The 24,301-nt window shown below is 58.1% G+C and overlaps 1 protein-coding gene across 10 annotated transcripts in view; it reads right to left on the reverse strand.

The window, feature by feature from the left end:
- Positions 1-24,301, reverse strand: part of PEMT (phosphatidylethanolamine N-methyltransferase) — a 36,690-nt gene that overhangs the window by 2,554 nt on the left and 9,835 nt on the right. For 7 of the 10 annotated variants that reach the window (XM_040245797.1, XM_040245800.1, XM_040245791.1 and 4 more), the window contains 4 exons: positions 23,803-23,910; positions 5,326-5,441; positions 1,988-2,133; positions 530-641 (listed from right to left, as the gene is read on the reverse strand). In XM_040245797.1, coding sequence (XP_040101731.1) covers positions 530-641; positions 1,988-2,133; positions 5,326-5,441; positions 23,803-23,895 — 467 coding nt within the window. In that variant the 5' untranslated portion in view covers positions 23,896-23,910. Of the gene's footprint in view, positions 1-529; positions 642-1,987; positions 2,134-5,325; positions 5,442-23,802; positions 23,911-24,014; positions 24,262-24,301 lie in introns of those variants that run through there. The other 3 variants (XM_040245801.1, XM_040245799.1, XM_040245792.1) reach the window with 2 other exon arrangements.

A 24,301-nucleotide genomic window follows, 5' to 3' on the forward strand; every position in this document is an offset into this window, starting at 1 on the left:
GACTCTGGGGGCACCTGAGACCTTCCTGGAAAGTTGCTTTCTAGCATTCAGTAAAAGCAGAATTCTTTCTACAAAGAAAACCTTTCTATGGAAGAAATCCTAATCCAGAAAATGGACAGACAGGAGATGCCTTGGGGGGCATGTGTGCCAGGCTCCTGGACTGTGGGTTGCTGGCCGGAGGAGCCCTAGTGAGTGGGGCATGGATCCTGCAGGCTGGCTGCGGGCAGGGGGCCTCCCTGCCACTGGGTTGGCAGCCTATGGTCCCTAGGCCAAGGTCCCCCTGCCAATTATATCTGTAATTGTTTAAGAAAATCAAAAGAATATTTTGTGACTTGTGAAAATGACGTGAAATTCAAATTTCGCAACCACGGCCACTCCGTCACCTGCTGCCCAGGAGCCTCCTGCTCTTTTAAGAGGAAGTCTGCCGACCTTGTTCTAGGATGTTCTCTGCTACCACCAGTGAGGAACTCCCCAGGAAAGGAGCCCTGACCAGTGCCCTGGGCTGCATGGGGCACGAGGGCTGACTCACACGATGGCCCAGCCCAGGTAGATGGCTGTGCTGCCCCAGTACATGGGGTTGTCCAGGACGCTGAACGGGAACATGGTCACTCTGGCCTCCTTGAGGATCCCAAAGTAGTCGCCTGCAAACAGGGTGGGCAGGAAGGTCACAGCCTGGCTGCCCCATCCAGCGGGAGGTGCGCAGGCATTGGGGGTCCCCAGGGGCTGCATCCCCACCTGCTCTTGCCTCTGTGCCTTTGCTTGTTCTGTCCCCTCTGCTTGGGGATGTTCCCCGCCCTCTGGACACCTCTCCTCCTTTGCCATCTCCTCAGCTTGTGGCACTTCCTCTCGACCTTCCCTCACCTGCCCCCCAACTGTCTAAAGCATGCCTACCCCTACTCATTATCTCTGCTCCACCTCCCCCTCCTCCCTCGGCTGGGCCACCCCCACCTGGGCCACCAGCCTGAAGATCAGTTCTCCCCCTGCAGCCAGCCCAGAGCTTCTCCCAGGGGAGGGTGTGGCGGTCCGAGAGGCAGGGGACACAGACCCAGTGTCCAGCGCAGTCTAGCCCGGCCCTGGCATGGCCCACAGGGAGCAGCGCTGCTCACTAGGGGCCCCTGGTTTGTCCCTCGTGCTCCAGGCACAAGTGGGCCTGGAGGAGTAGCAGCTGCATCACCATCACCACTGTCTGGGGACAGAGGGCTCGCGGCCGGGGAGCCTTTCTTCCTGGTGGCACAGAAGTCTGCTTCAGGGTGGAGTGGCTCATGGTGGGGGGGTGGGGACTCAGCCACTCTGACCTACATTCCTGAGCCTGAGGGCCCCATGTTCCAGGGCATTTCTCCTGGGGGGCCCCAGGTGGCTTCCAGGCCCCTCCCCCTCCCTCCTCCAGACCCTGGCTGCCCTTTCCCCTGCCCCTGCTGTGGGGCTGCTAACCCCTGGTCTCCTGAGGTTGGCTACAGCACCACCCCTCCCTCCCCTGGCTCCCTCCCTCACCCCACCCCTGTGAGGCTCACACAATGATCTCCACCTGCTCCTTGGCCCCCAGAGGACCTCCCCTGTGGGACCTTCCTCTTGGGAGGATGCCCCAGTCCCCTGCATGGCCCTCAGGGACTCAAGGGACGTGATCCCTGACTGGCCTTCTGCTCTGGCCCCTCTGCCCCTCCGCACATTAGCCGCCCTGCTCCCGCCCCCCAGAGTCCCAGACTGGGAGTTGGTGTCTGTAGGATGTTCAGCCTTGCCAGCACTAGGCTCTCAGCCCCAAAGCTCCAGAGCCATTGGCAAGCAGAGGGGCCAGCACCCCCACCTGTCACCAGCCCAAGACCTGCACCAGCCCCAATCAGACCTGAACACAGCGACAGAAGCCCGTCCCGTCCTGGAGGCCATGCAGGTGGCTGGGGCTTGAGAGTCTGCCCCCCCATGCTGAGCAGGGCAGGCTGAGGCCTGGAGTTGGGGGGAGCAGGGCCCTGGCTCCCTGCACTCAGGGTCTTACCTAGGAAGGTCCCGGTGAAGCCCAGCGCTAGGAAACTGGAAAGGACGAACACGCCGCCCACTCCCAGGAGTGCCAGGCCCACATGGTAGGCTGCAGGGTTGTCCAAGCTCTGCATCCGGGGCTGGCTCAGCATGGCCTGTGTGAAGCTGCAGGCAGGGCGAGGAGGTCATCGCCACACAGAGGGGCCACCCACCCTGCCCCCAGGGCCCCAGAGTAGCCTGTCCAGGGGTCTCAGGCGAGTCCGGAGGGTGAGTCAAGTGGCCTGCTGAGGGGCCACCACAGAAGTGCCTGGAATATGGGGCTGGTGCCTGCTTCCAGAGAACCCAGAAATCCTGACTTGTGACAGTGGTTTTTAGAAACAGATTATGAATGACAACATTTTAGACTCTGCAGGACAGCAAGGTTTTCAGTCTGAGGGTGACTAGCGCTGCAGAGGGAAGGAGACTCTGGACTCATGCCTCCACCCAACTCTCCCTCCGTCATGAGCACGCCCACCCGCCCTCCGTCCTCCCTTCCTCCCTCTCTCTTTCCTTCTTTTGGCCACACCCCACAGCTTGTGGGATCTTAGTTCCCTGACCAGGATTGAACTTGCACCCTCGGCAGTGGACGCAGGAGTCCTAACCACTGGACAACCCTGCCAGGCTCTTTTTAGCAGAGCAAGTTCCATCTCCATTTGTCCACTCCATTAGCCGGATGTCATCAAACTCCTTCAGTTCAGTTCAGTTCAGTCGCTCAGTCGTATCTGACTCTTTGTGACCCCATGAATCGCAGCACACCAGGCCTCCCTGTCCATTATCAACTCCCAGAGTTCACTCAGACTCACGTCCATCGAGTCGGTGATGCCATCCAGCCATCTCATCCTCTGTCGTCCCCTTCTCCTCCTGCCCTCAATCCCTCCCAGCATCAGAGTCTTTTCCAATGAGTCAACTCTTCGCATGAGGTGGCCAAAGTACTGGAGTTTCAGCTTTAGCATCATTCCTTCCAAAGAAATCCCAGGGCTGATCACCTTCAGAATGGACTGGTTGGATCTCCTTGCTGCCCAAGGGACTCTCAAGAGTCTTCTCCAACACCACAGTTCAAAAGCATCAATTCTTTGGCACTCAGCTTTCTTCACAGTCCAACTCTCACATCCATACATGACCACTGGAAAAACCATAGCCTTGACTAGATGGACCTTTGTTGGCAAAGTAATGTCTCTGCTTTTGAATATGTTATCTAGGTTGGTCATAACTTTTCTTCCAAGGAGTAAGCGTCTTTTAATTGCATGGCTGCAGTCACCATCTGCAGTGATTTTGGAGCCCCCAAAAATAAAGTCTGACACTGTTTCCACTGTTTCCCCATCTATTTTCCATGAAGTGATGGGACAAGCTCTTTAGGTTGAGCTAAAGCCCGCCTCCCTATAACTCTCTCCTCAGACTACGGTCAGCTCTTGGAGAACAGAGGCTTCTCCCCTGAGCACCTCCCTGGCGCCAGTCCATGCCAGGCAGAAGGGGTCATAATCTGTGTTCATCAACCAGGAAAAGCAGCCCCCTTCCCCAAAGTGAAGAAAGGGGAACAGGGAGGCAGGAGAAGCATCTGTTTGAACAGCAAACAGGACACCACGGGCAGAGGCCTGCACGGTGACCTGTCAAACAGCACCACATGTGTCAGGGCACAGCTGGCCCCCGGTCACACTGCCCACGCCCCCTGCTCTCCACCCACCTCTCCTGCTGCTGGGCTCAGGGTCACCCTGCAGCTCCAGGCTGAGCTGCTGGGATTGGCTCAGAGCTGCACACCCCGTGTGGTGCCCGGTGGCCACGCCCATGCCCCACCCCTGCACCCTCCCTGACCTCTGATAAACCCGCAGATCTGAGAGCTGGCAGCTTGGGCCACAGCTCAGCCCCCTCCCACCTCTCCACCTCTCCTGTCTGTAGAGCAAGTGGGCTGGACACAGCCCTGTGAGCTGACTCCTAGGGAGAGGTCCTAAATGTCACAAAACTATACCTCAGGGTGGCTGAAATGGTCAATTTTAGTAACGTGTCTTTTACCACGCACACCCACACCCACACCCACACCCAGGCACAGGAAACCCACCTGCAGGAACCACATAAAGCAACAGGTGAAGGATGCTGGGGAGCGGCAGGGGGGCAGCACTCCCACAAGCCCTGCCCCTGAACCCCACCCAGACTTGTCAGCAGAGGGCAAACAGGAGGAAGACCATAGAGGGGAGAAGGGAAAACAGGCCTGCTTGCAGTGGAGGGGTCCTTTCTCTGCCCCCAAATTCCCTGGGTGGTTAGTTCGTCTGGGGCAAAAGCCGTAGCCAAAAGGTTGACAGTGACGCAGGGAGAGGGACACAAAGGCCTAGACACAGGGAGAGGGGGTGGGCCTGGGTCTCTCCCCTGCCAGGCCCTCTCAAGGGCCCAGGACGCAACACGTCCTGCCAGCGCCAGCCTTGTGGTAGGGTAGGATGGGAGGGATAGCAGCTTGTCTATAGACGTGCCTCCGCTGGCCTCTGCAAGCCAACGGGGGTTCCAGTCAGGGCCACATGGAGGATCCCGTCAGCCCTCCAGACAGACAGGCTCTCCATCACCTTGCCCTCTGCCGCTCTACTCCCCCCACGCCCACCTGGCCGCCCACCTTGGTGCAGCTCACCTGCAGGGTAGGATGGACCACCCAGCTCCACCCCATAGGAACAGTGGCAGGGCTGGGCCTGGGGTCTTGGGTCTTTTTCCCCTACATGGTAGACTCAGGAGGCCAAGAATACACAAGAACTAGAAACAGCACATTGTTGAAGGGAAACAGGCAGCAGGTCCTGTCTCCTGAGATGCGATGTTTCAGGAGCTTTAAATGCCCCCTCAGTGACAGCCAGGGAGAAGGGGCCATGGGGGACGCTCTGCGCTCAGTCATTCACTCATTCACTCGCTCACCCGTTCAAAAGGGCCAGAGTGCCTGCAAAGGCTCCTGCACTGGGCTGCCCACCAGGTGGGGCTCTTTGGGTCTACCCCCCCATACCCCTCCATAAGCTGAGTTTTCGGAGTAACTGGGGGAGGAAGGAGGTGTGCAGCAGCCAACCCCATTGTGGAGGAGTCCACCGAGCTGGCCTAGCTGCCCTGCCCCCCACCCAGGTCACTGCTCACTGTGTGGGGCCACCTCTCCAGGTGGAGCTCAAGTGGGGGTTTCCCTGAGCCAGCAGAGCCAGTGTGGGAGATGGGCTCAGAGCAGCCCCGGTCTAGTCCCCCCCTCCCCCCGCCCCACCCAGCCCCTTGCGTCGCTCCAGGCGCCTCCCACCTCTTCCCTGGTGGGGGTGGGGCGGGGCCTGGAGTGGGGTGGGGGTAGCGGGGGAGGGGAGGGGTCCTTACCAGTGGGAGCGCAGGACGTTCAAGAGCAGGATGGCCCCACCCAGGGTGTAACAGGCCAGGCGGGGGGACCCAAAGGCCTTGCTCAGCTTTCGGGTCTTGTGTTCCCATCTCGCAACCTACGTGCAGAGAGAACAGTTGAGACCCAAGGGGCCCTTGTCAGGGGGTGGAGTGGGGGTGTCACATGGTGGAGGGGTCATGCAGGGGCGGGGTACGGGGAGGGGTCTCGGCCCACCTCCACGGCGGGGGACGACCTGTGCAAACAGAACACAAAGTCCTTCTGGAAGTGGCTGAACACTGAAGCAGGAGGAGGCCAGGAGACCCGGGGGCAGCTGAGCCTCGGCCCTGAGCAGCTCGGCTCCCCCACCCAGGGTCCGGAACACATTCAGAATCACGCACGCCATGGACGTGGGGTCTGGGACCTCGGAGGGGAGGGAGTCTGGGAGGAGCCCAGCGCCACCCCCTCCCACTGGACATGCCTACTGTCCCAGACCCTTGACTCTACACTCCCAGAGCTTTCACTTTTTAGCCACAGAAACCTTTTATTTTTCCAAACTCGTCAGGCCCAGATTCTCACCCTTCAGCAGCTAATGGTGGAGCAAAGTGGGAGGGGGCTCCCCAGGGGCCCTCCTGCCTCTACTGTCCCCAGTCCCCTTGCCTGTCGCTCTGGCATGAAAACCAGCTGGCCAACTCACTCTCAGTCGGGAGGGCATCTGGAAGGTGTTTTCAGGACAGGAACCTGCACATGGTTCCTTCTGGGGGCCTGGGGGACCATCCCCCTCCAGAGTAGCTGGACCAAGGTGGTGTCCACTGAGGGGTGACGAGAGGTCCTCGTAGGGTAAAGTGTCCTCGGCCAGAGGAAGCGGCCTGTGTTCACACATGGACCCCAGGCTCAAGCTACAAGGATGGATAGGACTTCCACACTGTTCCAAGAACCCAGGGATGTCAAGATTCCAACAGTAAAAATCACACCAACATCAACTCAGCACCTGACAATTTTAAGTGTTTTCACCTGAGCTCACTTAACACTCAAAACCAGCCTGGGGTGGGTGGGGTGAGGTCCATTTATATGTGGGGAAGCCAGGGCTCCTCAGGAGTGACCAGAAGGGCCACCCAGCTGTAAGAGGAGAATCTGAGTGGCTCCTCAGCTCCTAGCCTAGTACCCTTTCTGTCTGAGGGGCTCAGCTATTCTTCAAAAATGCTATCTTTGGCACAAAACCTTGTTTCTGGTGTGGTATGTCAAGATGCAGATTTAAAGGCCATTAATTTTTTTCCTGTTGATGAGGTAATGCTTTCAAAATTAGCCATGGAGTCACGTCCTCACCCCTCCTGCAGACCAGTGGGAGGACTACAGACCCAGGCCGCCACTTGTCCCCCACACTCGGGGACCACCAGGTGTGGTGAGACCAAGCGTGTTCCTTGCTCTGCTTCTCAGAGCTGCCCCCCCACCGCCACTGAATGGGACTCTTGGACAGAGTGGGGTGCCTTATCACAAAGATGTAATCACCCAAAGCCAGACACCCTACTAGACAAGTGACTCACTCCTCCCCGAGTAGATGACATGGGGAAGAAAGTGAGGGGCTCAGGAGTCACGTCCACCAAGTGCAATGCCCACCAAGTGCAACGTGCAGACCTCATTTGGATCCTGATGCATACACACCAACTGGAACAAGACAGTTTTGACACAATCGAAAAAAACTGAACATGCACTGAGTATTGAGTGACATTTATTACTGCTGTCCTTTCTACTTCTAGCCAAGAAGGATGGCATTTACCCACTTGCCTGAAACACACACACACACACACAAAACAGACAAATATATAAGGGCTTTCCAAACACTGGACATGAAGGAGTGAAGGATACTGATTTTAAGCCTCACCCCTTTAATAAAAACATTAAATGCTTATGGCCAAACATCTCAATTAAAAGGCAGAGATTGTCAGACTGGATAAAAAAATGATCCAATTGCATGCTGGCTACACAAAATACACTTTACTTATAAAGATTCAAACCAGCTAACCACAACAGGCTGGCACAACAGTCACTCTACTGACACTGGTGGAAAGGAGGCTGAGTGGTTTTATAAATTTTAGACAAAGTAGATTTCAGAGCAAACATTATTACCAAGAGAGAGAAGATTGTTTCACAATTAACCAAGAAGATATAACATCCTAAACATTCCTGCACTTGATGCCAGAGCTTACAGTCCATGAAGTAAAACCGATAAATCTGCAAAACAGAAATAGTTACTTCAATACCCCTCTCTCAGTACTGATAAAACAGGTAAGGATAAAGATTTGAATACTGTCAACCAATTTGGTATACCGACGTTTACTCACTCAAAAACAACAAGTGCGCACAGGACGTTTACCAAGATAGACCACATTCCGGGAAGTAAAACAAGTCACAGTTAGAGTTCCACATCACACAACATGTGTTTTCTGACCACAATGGAGTTAATCGGAAATTAATAACAGAAAAAGCTCTCTGAAAAAATCCCCAAACATCTGGAAACCAAGTAACACGTTTCCCAAAAAACCAACTCCTGGGGAAAAGGAAACAAGAAGGATTTTGAATTGAGTGAAAATGAAAGCACAACATACCAACGTCTGTGGGATGCTGCGGCTGGGGAGGGTTTATGGCACTGAACACCCACAGGAGAGAGAAGGAAGGTCCCAGTCACTGGTCTCAGCTCCCACAAGAAACTAGAGAAAGGAGAGAAAATGAAACCCACGTAAGTAGGAGAAATTGTGGAGTGGAAATCGATGATAGAAAATAGAAAAACACTAGAGAAAAATCAATGAAACCAAGAGCTGGCTCTCTAAAACCTCTACTCAGACTGAGCAAGAAAAAAAAAAAAGACACATTCTCAACATCAAGACTAGAGTCTACAGACATTAAAAGGGCAAAAAACAATACATGAAAAACTTTACACCGGTGAATTTGACCAAAGCTTGTGCAGGAAATGAAGCAGAGGGTTCAACCAGCATAAACTACGTCCATCCACGTATTTTGACATAGAGTCAGAAATCTTCACAAAAGAAAGTTCCAGGTCCAGAGGGCTTCACTGGTGAATCCTACCAAACATTTAAGGAAGAAATAATCCCAATTATGTAAAAACTGTTCCCAAAAATTGAAAAGGAAGGAACACTCCCCAAATCACTTCATGAAGCCAGCATTACCAGATACCAAAACATCACAAAAAAACTAGAGAAAAAGACCCTTCCCGAACAAAACGCCAAAATTCTAGACAAAACATTAACGATCAGCCAATGGAATCAACAATATACTAAAAGGATAATACATCACACAGCCAAGTGAGGTTTATACCAGGAGTAAAAAGTTGGTTTAACATTTGAAAACCAATCAGTGTCATTCACCATATAAACAAACTACATAAGAAGAATACACTATGATCGCCTTAAGAGACACAAAAGAACATTTGACAAAAATCCAACATATCTTCCTGACAGAAAGTCAGTGCAGGAGGTGTGATAGGGAATACCCTTGTCCGAATGCAAGGCACCCGTGAAAACCCAGCGGCTGACATCACCCCAGATGCTCCCATAGACCAAGACCTCATGCCCACTGAAACACGACGACCCGCAATCATCTACACAAACTGATGAAATCGACAGACAGTGCAGGATGTGCACCCCGAAAACTGAAGCCTTGCTAAGAACTTGAGAAAAGACCTCAATAAACGAAGAGGAACTTCCCTGGTGGCCCAGTGGTTAAGATTTCTCCTTTCAACGCAAGGGATGTGGGTTTGATCCCCACTCAGGGAGCTAAGATCACACAAGCCTCGAGACAAAAAAAACAAAACATAAAACAGAAGCGATTCTGTAACAAATTCAATAAAGACTTTATAAATGGTCCACATCAAAAAAAATCTTAAAAAAAAATAGAGTGTCTGTGGGTCTGGAAGCTTAACATTAGTAAGAAGTCTATTCTCCTTGATTGGTCTATAGATTCAACTTGACCCCAATCAAAATCCTAACAGGCTTTTTGCTGCAGATTGACAGACTGGTTCTAAAATTCTCACAGAAATGCAAAGCACTCAGAATAGCCAAAACAAATGAAAAAGAAGAACAGAGGCGGGCCAACTCGGCAGATTTTGAGCCATGTTATAAAGCGACCGGGATCAGGACTGTGGTGTTGGTGCAAAGGCAGACACATGGACCATCGGAACAGAACAGTGAGTCCTGAAGTAGGACCATGTGGGTCGGGTTAACTGATGTGTGACCACATGTGAGGGCGATTAGTTCAGAGGACAGAGGGTAATGGTGATGGATGTCACACGCAGAACCCGTAACTCAGACCACGTACACAAATGAACACAAGCAGGTTAAAAGTCTGAATATGAAACCTGAAACTACAAAACTTCTAGAGGAAAACATACTAGAAAATCCGTAGACCCTGAGTTATGTAGCGACGTCTTAGACACACATGACTTGCAGAGGAGATGTGATGAACGAACCTGAGGGAGGGGCCGGGGCTGCTATCATGCTACCCCGGGGCAGTGAGCTGCCTTCCACCTCCCACTGCAGGGTCTGGGGTGGGGTGGTCTGGAGGCTCTCAACTGGCAAATTCCTCAGAGGACGGCTCGGCTGTGAGGCCCTACTGGCAGCCCACCCTGTCTGACCCACCCTCCCTGGACCCACGACGGGGCCAGTGCTGGAGACACCCCACCTATACCCACCTGGAGGCAGCAGGTAAGACCCCCAGCACCCCCACAAGAAAGCTAGTCACACCCTCAGTAGGCCATGTGGTGGCTGCATGGCCCAAGAGCCCCAGGCCCGGCAGGGCTGTGCATCCCAACGACATGGTCTTTGCTAAAGCAACCCAAAATCCTAACAGGCTTTTGGTGCAAGTTGACAGAGTGGTTCTAAAATTCTCTTTGCCCGTTTTTAAGTTTTACATAATCAATACACTAAACAGACAGGGAGACTTCTTACTGAGAGGGGTCCTCGGGGATTCACCTAAATGAGCAGGTTTTCCTCCTGCATTTACAGTGTTTGAATGACACAGCATTTTAGGATCTCTTTAAATTTTTAAATGAAACAAGGCCCACTGGTATGAAGCCACTGGGAAAACAGCCAAGGAGCAAGTGGCTCTTCAACTATTAACCAAACACAGCAAAACCCAAGCTTCCTTCTCCGATCAATATTTACATGGACTTCAGCCCCGGCAAGGAAATTTGGCCATGTTGGCGACAGCTGGGTGGCTGTGTGGGTATGTGGGTTCAATAAGCAGCTGGCTGGCCCTCCCTCGGCAGCGGCGGGCTGGGTGGGACACACCACCGACACCATCACTAACACCAACGTCAGTGTCAGCCCAGAGTGAGCAACTCCGGCCAGGAGGCTTCTTTCTTTTTTTTCTGAGATAAGAGTAGTTTATTTTAGAAGAGACTCTTTCAGGGCAGATTTAGAGGTAAAGTAAAATTCACTGAGGCAGAGGACACTTCCATTGCACTGGGAAATTCCCCTCAACCTACCCCTGCCCCTGCCCAGCAGCCTCTGCTCTGGTTTCTGCCCTGTCTAGCCTTCTCCAGCACCTGTCCACATGGAAGCCCGCCTTTGGCAGCCGCCCTCCCTCAGCCACCAGATCATCCAGGGTGCTGTGCGTGGACGGACCTCAGCTGGCTCCACAGCCCTGGCCGGGGCCCACATGGCTGCAGGGCTGGAGGGGAGCCAGGCTTCAGTGGCCCGGGGGCCTGTGTCCACCACCCACCCCCTGCTGTGCAACCCCAGGAGGGTGGGCAGGAGACCCTGGGGGGCGCTTCCCACAGTCCACAGCCCGAGGCTCAGAGCAGGTGGGGGCAGGACTCCTGCCAACAGACAGCGAGGAGCCGAGGCGTGGGGCACGGAGATCCCCTCCCGAGACTGGAGAGCAACACTGAAAGGAAAGGGGTGAGGGGTCCAGGGCAGAGGCGGCCAGTGGGGCCACAGGCAGGGTGCAGGAGGGTTCTGGGGAGGGGGCGGGGAAGGGGAGAGAAGGCCCCAGAGATCAACAGTATGTGTCCATGTTCCAGGGGAAACCTCAGTGTTCAGAGATAGGAGTGACAGAGCGGGGCTGTGCCCAGGTCTACAGAGAGGCCTGCTTGTGAGCCCCCTGCCCAGAGAGGATGGGCCTTGCCCAGCGCTGCCTAGGAGAAGGTGCTGTGGGGCTAGCGAAGCCCCCCAGGGACTATCAGAACATCAGTGCTGAGCCTGAGGGTGCAGCTAATCCTCTTATCCCCCGGGGCCAGCGCTGCACTGAGCAAAGTGCTTTGCCTAATTGTGTTTCTCACAGTTAATCCAGGAGAGAGGCAGGTCTCCATGGACCGAAGTGACACAGCCTGAGGAGGCCCGGCTCGCAGGGAGGCGGCCAGCTCAGGCCACCAAGGGCACTCACCCCGCCGGGGCCCTCATTCCGGCTCACTTCCAGGACGCACACGGCCAGGCGTCGGGCTGGGAGGGGCCTGTCTCTTGGCCACCACTGGCCTCCCTGAGTGAGCTGGCCAAGGCAGGGTCTCACACTTGGGACTGTCTTTCGAGGAAGGAAGGCAGGAGCATGGCCTGAACCTTTCAGCCAGGACGGCACCCCTTCTGGCACCGAGTGTGAGTGGGACGAGCCGGGCCTGGAACCCTCACTTCCCTGAGGTCATCGGGGGCACAGGTTGAGGCCTCCAGGCTGGCCTGGCGGTGCCATCTGTCTGGGATGCAGCCCCGTCTGGGGTTCCTGACACCAGGAGGGCTTGGGGACAGGGTGCTGCTCCTCCTGACTGCCTCCCCTCTGAGGCTGGCCTCCCGCTGTCTCTAAGTGGGTTCATCAAACCCAGCGTGGTCCCCAGAACAGCAGGGTGGCCGCCGAGTCAGAGTCTGAACTTCCACCAGATGCCTGGGGTTGTGGAGGAGCGTTGTGCTGTTCCAGGACAGGTGGGGGCCCAGAAGTCATTGACCACTGACTCAGCTCCTCCATAGCCAGCCCTGGGAACCTTGGGGCACACTCACCGCCCTGCTGACACTCGACTCCTCGGGTCCTAGCTGGTGTGTGAGCTCTCTCCACCCCATGGGATGACCCTTGAAGGTTGCTGTCTTAGAAGCAGTCATGGCATCACATACCCCTGGGGCCGGCTGGAGGCAGACAGCAAAACCAAGCTCCTGCTTTCCTTGACGCCTGAGCTTGACCACACACGGCACTCTCCAGGGGACCCTAGCAGCGGTCAGGCACTTGTATCAACAAGCTCACAGACAGAGTTCCCCCTTTGAGGGGTCCCAGGAATGCCTTTCCGGGAGAAGTCAGCACCTCTCACAGAACACAGCACCAGCTGTGAGCAGCACCAGCCAGGAACCATCTCAGTCCCTGCCACCGCCCGCCAGAAAAGCGCTTCAGTCTACACACACGGGAGCAGCGGCACAGAGAGGTTGAGTGGCCCACCCAAAGCCCTCCCTCAGCCCTTGAACCCAGAGCCTGTTTCTAACCACTAAGCCCCTGGGCCTCCTGGCTACCTCTTTCCCAGGCATCCCCCACCCCTGATTTGCTGGTTCTGAGCCCCACTTCCTGGGGGGCAGGGTGGCAGCCCATCAGCCCTCTCCCATCAGACCAGGAATTTGCCCATGTGAAACCAGGGAAGGGGGAGGGGTGGGGACGCATCCCACTGCTCTGCAGAAGCCTTCAGTGTTTCCATCATGGGAGCTCGAAATGCTGGTGGGAGTGAGGACAGGCACACTGGTGGTGGAGGTGACAACCCTGAGCTCCTTCCTGAGCCATCCTGGCCCCAGCCTTCAGCCTCACCAGGTATTTCTCAGTCATGAGGCCCACGGCACCCCAGCTTCCCGAGGGCTGCTGGTCGCCGGGCCCCCGAACAGCCCTACCCTGCAGAGCTGAACTGGTCCTGGGTACTTCAGGCAGGCTGGCCATAACCAAGACAGAGCCCAGCCACGTGGGTCAACCCCAGACACCTCAACCCATGCAAGAGGCCGCAGGCCCCATGTCCCTGACATCCATCTGCCCAGACACCACGGCTTCCTGCCCATTTCTGCCACCTGGAGGGGCTACCCCCGCCCTTTGCATGCTGTCGGCCACGAGGGAGGCTCTCCTCGGGCAGCCTCTCCACCTCGTCCTGCAACCTGGGTCCCGGTCTCGCTGTGTGCAGACGCCCCACCGCAGGGTCTGAACAGCCTCTCCTGTCCCCCGTCTCCGGGGTGAGCTGTGACTCAGCTACTCGTTCCAGAACACAGAACAAGCCCTGCTTTTGCTTCCAAACTTTGCTCACGATGTTCCCTCTCCTGATAATGAGGCCGTGCTGAGGCAGGAGACGTCCTCAGCTTTGGAGACGTGGGGACAGCAACTGTGCAAGGTGTCCTGGGACCTGGGTGACGCGGGCTGCTCTCTGTTCCGAGGATGTAAATTTTGCCAATTAAAAGCAATGTTCCTTCTGCCTCCCATCCTCCGGGGTCTCTACCCTGTCCCCTCCATCCCTGGGCCCACATTGCTCCTCCCCCCGGGACATCTTCTGAACCCCAGAGTCTTTCCAGAGGCAACACCCCCCCCCCCGCCCCAAGCAGCCTGGGAGCCACAAGGAGCCACTTCGGCCTCCCTGAGCCTCCTGGGCATCCTGTGTATGGACACAGGCTGAATCCCCAACCCGCTAAGAGCCCACATCCGTGGCCACCTCTGCATGTGCAGGAGCCCAGTTGGAGCCACGATGGGGACGGAGGGCAGTGATGGTGTCGGCAAGAGTGTGTCATTCAGCCCGGGCTTGGCAGGAGCCCACAGGGCTGGTGCCGCCCAGCAGCCTAGAACCCACCAACTCACTGAGCACTCATTCAAATGAGCTGGGGCCCTGGCAGGTACAGCGGGACTTTCTAAGCAGAAGCAGATGAGGCTGTGTGCATATGGCCAGGCTGGGGACGGTGGGCAAGACAGACTGTCATACACAGTCTCGCTGGCCACCAGCCTCTGGCCGGGGAGCAGCACAAAGATGTTGGGAACCAGGGGAGCCCAGGGAGGGGGACCCCACTGTTCACCCCCGGTGGGGTGGGAATCACCACCACCTTGGTCACCCCTGGGGTTCAGCTGTAACAGGGGAAGAGGGGCTGCCATCCCAGGGGAGGGCTGTAGCCTGCAGCTTATGACCCGGGGCCTCCACCAAGTCCCAGAGCTCCTGAAAACTGCCAGGCTCCGGTACTGACAGGTGCACCCGGGCTCTCACAGCTGCTATAGCACCAAGCTGGGGTCATGCCCTCTGCCACATGCCTAGCCCGGCCCTGGCCACATGTTCTTTCTTCTCCTTTTAAAGGACAGGAATAAGGTGGCTGGCGGCTGGGCTTCTGCACAAGTCTACATGATCTCAGGGCTGAGCCTGGTGACCCCCTGAGGCTGGGGAGCCCGCGGTTCCTCAAGGGCTGGAGCTGAGCACCCCTCCTGCTGCAGCTGCTGACAGAGGGGCCTGGCTTCCTTGGGGCAGAGACTCAGGACAGTTAATACAGCACCCAGGGGCACCAGAGGGAAGTGTTTCCAGAGCAGCCCAGGCCAGGGCAGGCTCCCAGCAGCTGCTGGGCACTGAGGCGACCAGGGCAGTGTGGTCTCTGCCCTCGGGGCCTCCAGTGTGGGCAGGCATGCCAAGGATGTGATCACCTTAGATGAGAACAGGTGCTGGGAGGAAGAATAATTTGGCATGGGGGGCAAGGCGAGGCCTCCCTGGCAGGTGACCCTCACTGGAGGCCTAAGGGCTGAGAAGGAGGTCAACACAGTGCAGAGAAAAGGGTCCTGCAGCAGGAGCAGGTAGCCTGCCATGCTCCGGGGCGCTGTCCTGCCCAGACCAGCGAGCCCCATCCAGCTGGCCGGGCCGCGTGCCGGCCTCAGTGCAGGGTAGACAGAGTGGGCCGGGGTTCTGCTCTACACCTTGGACATGGTATTTGGCAGGTAAGGTGTCTTTATCAGGAAGAGCCAGAGGTGCTAGGAGGGCCAGGCAGTCTCAGTAACAAGGGACATCACACAACCAGAGGAGACAGCAGAGCAGAGGAGCCAGAGACAGAGGGAAATTCCTACCCCAGACGCAGCAGGTCAGAAGGGCAAACACGGGGGCCAGAGGGGGAACCATGATGGCCAGGCCCATTGGCACCACCCCACCTCACTGGGACCGCAGCTAATCAGGCCCTGCCATCCACAGACCAGACTTGGGAGCTGCCTGTGTCCAGTGGGGAGCAAGTATGAGGCCTGGAGCTTCGACGGGAGGGGGACCCATGGTGGAAGATTCAAGAGGCATTGAGAAGGACAAGGAGTCATCATGCCCGTGGCCCCCGGAGGCCCAGAGGCCCCACGGTCAGTGGTCAAAGGTGTGGACACAGGCCTCGAAGACGGGCAGGAGGCCCATCAGGCAGTGGGCGCAGAGGTGGCACTGGCCGCACACGTGCCCAGTCTATGACGTGTCCAGAGTTCTCCCTGACCCGGTGCTGGGTCCAGCTCTGCAGTGACCGCAGCCTAGCCTTTTACTTTGGACTCAAGTAAGTTTCTGTTAAAGTGGCAGAGACAGAATGGGGGTCCCCATGTCCAGCTACTGCCCCCCTCCCCACGAAGCTGTCGCCCCCCAGACCCCCTGCCCACTTGTTACAACTGCAGCTAAGAAAATCCACCCCTTCCTTGGGCAGAAGCTGTGCTTTCCCACTGGGCCTGAGCGCTGCGAGGCAGCACATCCTGGTCACAGCCACGGACCGCCTGGGCTTGAGTCCTTCCAGAGGCTGTGGAGACGCAGCAGCGGCTTCCCCCGCCCATGCCACCCCCAGCAGAAAAGCACAGAGAGGCTTCATCCTGATGGAAACCCAATCCCCTTCACAGAGCTGTGTGACTGGGGACAGTATCTCCTCGCTGGGTACAGCCTGGGTCAAAATCCTGTGTTCTGGGCTAGCTAATCTTCCCCCTCCAGCAGGGCGGGAACATGCCTGGGACCTGGGCGGGGGTCAGTGATCACAGCTCTGTGTCCCTGAGGACACATAAGACAGAATACGGAACAGCGTGGTCCCGCCCACAGCATGCTATCTCCAGGAAGAGCCTGCGTGGCCTCCTGAGGGGCTCAGGGACTCCTGCGGCACCTGGGGGTCAAGGATCATGCGCAAGCCACCTGGCCAGTTGGCCTCCATTCAGCCTCAGGACACAGGGCCTGGGCCTCCAGGCCATCTTCTCCATCAGAGCCTTGCCGCCCCGGCACCTGGAGCTGCAAGGTCCCCGAAGTGTATCCTGGACGTAAGCAGATAAGCAGGACAAGCACACTTGCTCTAGAGCTGTTTATGGGCCGAGTCTGAGGCTGGGTGCTCATCCGCTGGTGGAGCCCAGTGAGCTGAGGATAGCACGTCCCCACAAGGGGCTAAGAGAGCGAAGAGGCCTCTGGAGGCGAAAGTCTCCATGGAGGGTCATGGGAACAGGGCCCAACGCTTAGGAAACCCCAACACAGGCCAGTTCCCACGACTGCTCTGAGGTCAGCATCCCCCGATTTTCTGAAGGAGACAATGAGGGGCCTACTGGGCCTGCCATGGGAGCAGGAGGCATCTCAATGCATCCAAGCCTTGATGCAGAGCACGGCCAGGGCTGGGGGCAGGGGACAGCCATGCTCACCATCCACCATCTGCAGACCATGGGCCGTGGGTCATGCATGTGCGTGGCCAACATTTAAACTTTCAACATACTGAATTCAGAGACACCAAAAAAAAGAGACCGTCCTCCCCTCCTTGGGGGAGGGGCAGACAGCAGGGACCCCAGGGGAGCTGGAGCTGAAAGATCCTACATCTTCAAGGCCAAAGAGACGGGGGTCATGTGCTTTCCCAGGGTGAACCCCCCCTGGGGAACGATGACTACTGCTTCCAGTGGACATGGCTGCACTTCACACGCAACTCTAAGGAGCCCCAGACAGCAGGTGAGAGGCAGGCCAGGAGGGAGATGCTGGCAGTAGACATGTCAGCAGGTGAGGGGTCAGAACCACTGGATGAGCCCAGGGCCCACCTCCCAGCCTGCTCACCCCCTCCCCTGTGCCTCGTCCTCTTGAGCCCTTGGGCTCCCAAGGAGAGCAGGGCCAGGCGACCTAAGTGCTTCCCTGACCAGTTTGGGCAAATATTGCCCGAAGCAGGTTCCTCCCAGAAGGTTCTGGCCAAACCTGCCTCGTCTACCCAGTGACTTGCCCTCCAGCAATGGAGGCCATGGCCCACCCGCTGGCCAGTCCCTCTCTGTGTCTCCATCGAGCTCCACTCAGGAGGGGCCCTGAGAGAGAAGCTCTGCTCCTGTTCACTCCCCTGCCACTGAGGCCACCAGTGGTGCCTCCTCCACCCTGGGGAACATGCTGGCTTCACAGCTAACAAGGAGTGAGGCCAGGCTGTCCTTGTTCCCTCTCTAATTCTCCTGCTGTTCTGACATGCACACTCAAGGTCTAAAATTAGGCCATTGGATCTCACACCTGACTTTCTGAGCTCCCGGGGAAGGGGCGGGTCAGCACTGATCCAGAAAGGTGTCAAATCTGCATCAGGAACAACATCTTCTGGACACGCTGCTCCGTCCGCCAGGTAGCTGGCTGCCTGCCTGTATGCCACAGCCCTCAGGGTCCCAGCCCCCCGATCACCATTTGCACAATTTCAAATATGAGGGCACCTGGCAGGCAGGGGGATAAAAAGGCTGTGAGGTCCCCGCCGCGTCCTTGGACCGAGTGCTGAGACACCCTGTAGGCCACGCTCAGACCTGGGCCAGAGAACCAGGGTCAGAGGTCCAACTAACCCCCAGATGGGAAGACCTGGCCAGTGCGCTCTCCCCGAAACCTGGCGCCAGGCTGCCGTCGGGGCTCAGCTGCCAGAGGGCTGAGCCCACGATGGAACACCCTCCCATTGCCATCGGGGTTCGTTCTGGAGGGACCCCGAGGTGCTCCCAGCAGGGCCCTGCCCCTGCCTGTCGCATCCACGGGGCCGCCTCAGGGAGGTCATGGTCCTGCCAGCCGAGAAACTTGGTGCTTCCGACCACACCTGCCCTCTTCCCGGGCCTGCTTCTCAGAAAGCAGCTCATGCAGGTGTTTGGCTGTCGGTACAAGGAGACAGCTTCAGGCGGTCAGGACCCTTCACCTCCGCTACCAGCCGACCTGGGAGACCTGGCCAGTCCCTTGGCAGCAGCCTCACAGTCAGGGCTGACCCTTTCACGCTTCCCGCCCTACCTCCAAGCCACCTGCTACGGGCTCCAGAGGCACTGATGTGGCATCCACGTGTGGCTGACAATAGAGTGGCCATCCCAGAACCTGCCCCGAGCTGAGCCGCAAGTGGAGCCCTGTCACTGCAGGACATCACCATTGCCCGGGCAGCCCAGCCACAAAGAGTGACCAGGAGAGGCCAACAGAGAGTGCCAGGTGGCCGGAGAGGAGGAGGGGTGGCAGCTGCCAGCCAGCTGCAAGTGAACTTCTAGTCCCAACCTCGAGTCCCTGACAACTGTGCCTGTTTTACAGATGAGAAAAACCAAAATTTGGCTCAGAGAAGCCAAAATTCCCACCCAGGTCCAGGTCAGGAGACCACAGCAGCAGGACAGACCACTGTGCTCAGAGGCCCATGCCCCTCCCTGGGCTGGCGAGATAGGCAGGGAGGACTTAGGGGGCAGAGGCACAGCTGCACTTGGCTTCTGGGGCCAAGCAGCCAAGGATGGGCCCAAGGTCACTGGAGCCGTCCTGCCCCTGGCACCCCTCCCAGGTGGCTGCCTCTCAAGGCCACCCCACAGAGAGCCCACACACTGTCAGAGCGGGGTGCACCCCAGCCCAGTAGGCGCACCCTAAGCTGCAGGGGGTGGGGCTACAAGGCTGGACCCCCGACAGGGACCAGGAGGGCTTCTCCTGCCAGCAGGGCCCCTGGTCCTGCCCCAGCTGGGCCAGCCAGCCTGCCACTCAGGGCTATGTCTGTGTCCGCACCGGGCAGGCCCTCCTGGAGGAGGGCTGGGGAAGAAGGGGGGCCAGGGGAGGAGGGGGCCTGGGGAGGAGGGGCCGGGGAGTGGAGGGTAACGCACAGGAGCAGGAGCCCCAGCTGTCAGGTTCGGCTCTGCTCTCACAGCTGTGTGACCTGGGCAGGCCAAGCAACCTCTCTGGTCCTTAGCTGCCACTTCTGAAAAAACCTGGGGTGGACCCACCCATCCCCCCCCAGGAGTCTGCACATCAAATCCCTTTGGGGAGGTGGTGACAACAATGTTTGGTCCCAGGATGGCCATCAGTGAGTACATCTGCCCCCAGCGCCCCCAGTCTCTGTCCCGCCCACCTCCCTGAAGAGCAGCCCCCTGACCCCCCACCCAAGGTTGCTGGGGACATTGAGAGCAATTGGCTGACCCCCGCCCACCACCTCGCCCAGGACCCGCAGGACAAAGCTGGACTCTACAGAGCCAAGAGCAGAGGGAATGGGCAGGAGTGCTCTGCCTGCACCCTCTCCTCCCATGCTCCCCAATGCTGAGCAGCACTTGTGCCTGACACCCCGAGAGAGGACAGGGGAAGCTGAGTTCAGGCAGATTCACCTCTGTCCCCACCGGGGACAAGGGTGGGTCTGCCTGAGGGAGGTGGGTCCCAGAGGCAGTGAGGACAGGCCCAGCCCCGGGGTGACCCCCCTCCCCCCAGCTCATCATCTCCCAAGGCAGCCCCCCTCCCTGCAAAGCTGGTCATGGGCACAGGGACTGTCCTCCAAGACTGGTTGGAACCTCAGACAACAAGCATGGGATTTGGACAAAGTTAGTCTAGGAAGCTTTGCAGCCCCAGTCCCACCCTCCCCTGACTCCCCGGACGCATCAGGTGGCCTGGTTCTCCATCCCGCTCTGCCCAGGACTCTGGGTCTGGCCCCTCCTCTCTCATGACCTCTGTCCCCCAGAGCCCACACTCCAAGGCCAATGCCTCTTTGGAGAAACTACAGGGATCTCAGGTCCAGAAACACTATGGGCCCAGGGGCCTTCCCTGAGGTGCCCTGGGCATCGAGTCCCAGGGTCTTCAGGCTGGGTCTTGACCGCTTCCCACCCTAGCACCCCTGAGGCTCAGGGAGCCAGGACAGGGCCAGGAGGCAGGATCAGAGGAAACATGGCAGGAACAGGCTCCCACGGCTGCTCCTCCTGGCCAAGTGTGGCCTGGGCTTCCAGACCCTTCACACCCATTCCCCTCCCCTGCTGCCTGGCAGCCACCCTGGAGGCGAGCTGGACAAAGGCCACCCCTTGCCCCAACACCCTCCAGACCTCAGATGATACAGCTGAGGCCCAGGCCAGAGCAAGTGGGCAGTAAATAGAGACAAACCCCACGCCTTGGACATTTTTCCTGAATCTCAGACGGCGTCAGAGGAGGACCAAGGAATAGTGCAAAGTCAACAACACAGCCAGGCTGGCACTGTAGGTCAGCGGGAGGACCTCATACTCGCCCCAAATGGAGAAACGACCTGGCTGGCCTCTGGCCCCCAGGCCACTCAGGGCTCACCCACAACAACTTACTGGTCCAGGCCCTGCCCTCAGCTCCCAGGAGCCCTCGGTCTAAGAGTGGGTGGAGTGAAACACAAACTCACAAGGATCAGGACCCACAGACATCTGCTGGGACCAGGGCTCAGGGAGGGCTGGTGGGAGAGGGGAGGCCCTTTTCGGAGGGAGCAGACCCTGCAAAGGCAGGGGGGTAGGAGGCACGCAAGGACACCCAGGGAGTATGTGTCATCAAACCGCCCCTCCATGCAGCAGGGACCCCAGAGATAACCCACCAGCCCCCAACACCTGTCCTACCAAATCAACACAAGCTCGGGTGCAAATGCCGCCCCACCGCCCACCACCACCTCCAGTGGTGAAGCACCCCAGGGGAGGTGCTTTGTCTATCCCCACGCCCCGGCAGGACTGAGAGGAAACTCAGGCTGCACCCCTGGACCATCAGGACCCTGGGGGAGGAGAAGCCCAATCAGGTGGGGTCTCACTGGGACTCCCTCCTCGCTCCCTTGCCCGCCACGCGGTCTGGGCACCTGGCGAGCTACCTGGTACCATACGTACCAGTTAGGGTTAGGGTTAGGGTTAGGGAATGCTTTAATGCTGCCCTGCTCAGACCCCTAGACTCTAAAGTTAGCCCAGCTGCTGCCCGCTGCCTCACACAGCTCTCCCTTCAGGGCTCGGGCCATGGGGCAGGCAGGGCTGCTTGTGCGTCCTAAGAAGCACACACACATACACATGGCGCAGCCAGGCCAGAGGAGCGAGTGTGGGGCCTGGTGACGCTGGGCTGACCGTCCCCACTGGGAGCCGAGGCCAGACACCCCGTAGCTCTGCAAAGATCCAGCTCGGCGTGGAGCCCAGTGCGTGCACAGCCGTGCCCTCGGAGTGAGACTCTGAGCCAGACGGGAGCAAGGGTGTCAGACAGCCTGTCCACACCCAGCCCAGCTCTCCGTGCTCACATGTGCACATGCGTGTACAGCCACGTGTGCACCTCTCACACACATCTCAGTGCTTCCTGAAACACAGCCAGGGTGCAGGCCAGTACTAAGGGTTCTTCCTCAGGACGGCCGGCTTGTCCACCTCCCCACCTACCCCTGCCTGGCTCCTCCGGAAGCTCAGTCCAGCCAAGGAGCCCCGACCCCACTGGCTGCCTGCCTCCAGGACAACTCCAGACACCAGCTTCTGTGTAACTGCTCACTGGTTTCAGGCTTTTGGCCCCTACATCTGGGGGAGAGCGTCCCTGCTGTTCTGGACTACCCAGCCTGTGGTCACGTGTCAGGGAAACCAGCAGGGCATATGGAAAAGGACACAAGTGCTTCCCCTCAAGGAGACCAGTCTGTCAGGATGGAGGGACAGCACGTTGATCAGGGCGCGTGTCCCTCCCCTCAAGGAGACCAGTGTGTCTGTCAGGAGGGATGGCATGTTGACCAGGGCGTGTCGCTCCCCTCAAGGAGACCACTCTGTCTGTCAGGAGGGACGACATGTTGACCAGGGCGTGTCCCTCCCCTCAAGAAGACCACTTGTTGGTCGGTCGGGATGACATGTTGACCAGAGCATGTCTCTCCCCTCAAGGAGACCACTTTGTCTGTCGGGAGGGACAGCATGTTGACCAGGGCGTGTCTCTCCCCTCAAGGAGACCACTCTGTCTGTCGGGAGGGATGGCATGTTGACCAGGGCGTGTCGCTCCCCTCAAGGAAACCACTCTGTCTGTCGGGAGGGATGACATGTTGACCAGGGCATGTCTCTCCCCTCAAGGAGACCACTCTGTCTGTAGGGAGGGATGACATGTTGACCAGGGCATGTCTCTCCCCTCAAGGAGACCACTCTGTCTGTCGGGAGGGACGACATGTTGACCAGGGCGTGTCTCTCCCCTCAAGGAGACCACTCTGTCTGTCGGGAGGGATGACATGTTGACCAGGGCGTGTCTCTCCCCTCAAGGAAACCAGTCTGTCAGGATGGGAGGGATGGCATGTTGACCAGGGCGTGTCTCTCCCCTCAAGGAGACCACTGTCTGTCGGGAGGGATGACATGTTGACCAGGGCGTGTCTCTCCCCTCAAGGAGACCACTCTGTCTGTCGGGAGGGATGACATGTTGACCAGGGCGTGGCTCTCCCCTCAAGGAGACCAGTCTGTCAGGACGGAGGGGCGGCATGTTGACCACACGTGTCACTGCCCTCAAGGAGACCACTCTGTTGGGAGGGACGGCACACTGACTGTGGCCTCTTTGTGATGAGCAGCCCCACCCCCACCCTGCTCCCACCAGATGAAGAGAAGACCTAACTCGTCAACCAAATGCAGATATGTCCTGTTCTGCCCCGGGGACCGGGCAGCCACTTGAGATGAAGAAAGCTTGGAACAGCGTGTGCCGATGCCCTGGAGGTGAGCATAGCGTCCACAGCTCTGCCAGCCGGCGCCTTGGGGGTGGCCTCTCCCCCACTCCCAAGATGCCGCTGCAGACAGCAGACCAGAGGCCCCCAAAGCTTCCCCTTATCCTGCCAGGGAGAGGCATCTCCCAGAAGGGCTGGCAGAGGGATGGCCCAGAGCCCACTGTCCTCCGTCCACCTCCCACCCAGCCCCTGCAAGGCCCATGCCCACAGATGACCTGGCGGGGGTCTGCCACCCAGTTCACTTGCTGTGGGTTCCTTCCTGCTCCCCAGTGCCCGTCAGCCCAGGAGCTGCAGACCACTCTGAGGGAAGCCGCATTTGGGAAAAGTGACCTTGGCTACAGAGCACATCTGGTGCTGGGGTGGGAGATTCACAAGACGATGGCTTTGTTGCGCATGTAGCAGGAGGGGAGCCAACCCTAGCCAAGACCTTCCAACTCACCCACCGGAACAGCATGGCCCCGCTGGGCATGCAGGGCAGCCCTGGGCTGTCTGCTAAAGCCGAGATGTGGCAGGACCCCAAGGGGAGGGGCGTCCTCCCCGGGTGCCGACCTTGGCAGGGAAGCAGGAGGATGCTCCCACGCTGACCAGAGACAGACGGGGAGGGAAGAGCTACCAGTCTGTCCGTCCATCCACCTGTCTGTCCGTGCAGCCCGCCCTAGGTGCACTTACCACATTCCAGAAAAGCGGATTGAAGACAATGGCAAGGACGGCAGCCACAAAGTGGGGTTCTGAGAGGTCCACGTAGCCAAGCAGCCGGGTCATAATGCAGAGGTCTGCCTGAAGGGACAGAGTGGCGTCAGTAGGAGACGGGCCTGCCCCACCTAGCCCCGCCTGGCCAACACCGGAGAGAAGGCAAGCCCAGAGCTCAGAAACAAAGTTACCCTCCGGGAACAGGCCAGCAGGCTCTGGTGCGTCCAAGTCCGGCAAAAGTTACTACAGTGTAATCTCATAAATCTGAAGATAAAAAGCAAAACCCAGCGAGCCGTGTTGTGCCTTTTGGAGGGCGGTGGGGCCATAGTGGAAGCCAGGGAGAAAATCGGCGACTCTGAAGGTGAGTATCCAGCCCCTGGTAGGGCAGCGACCCCACTAGGGTAACCAGGACCCTGCGGAAGTGTTTAGAGCCAACCTGAGGGGCCAACACCCATGTGAAGATGCTCAGCATCTGAGG

The sequence above is a fragment of the Oryx dammah genome, unplaced genomic scaffold, assembly GCF_014754425.2.
Source record: "Oryx dammah isolate SB20612 unplaced genomic scaffold, SCBI_Odam_1.1 HiC_scaffold_8, whole genome shotgun sequence".
NCBI classification, from domain to species: domain Eukaryota; kingdom Metazoa; phylum Chordata; class Mammalia; order Artiodactyla; family Bovidae; genus Oryx; species Oryx dammah.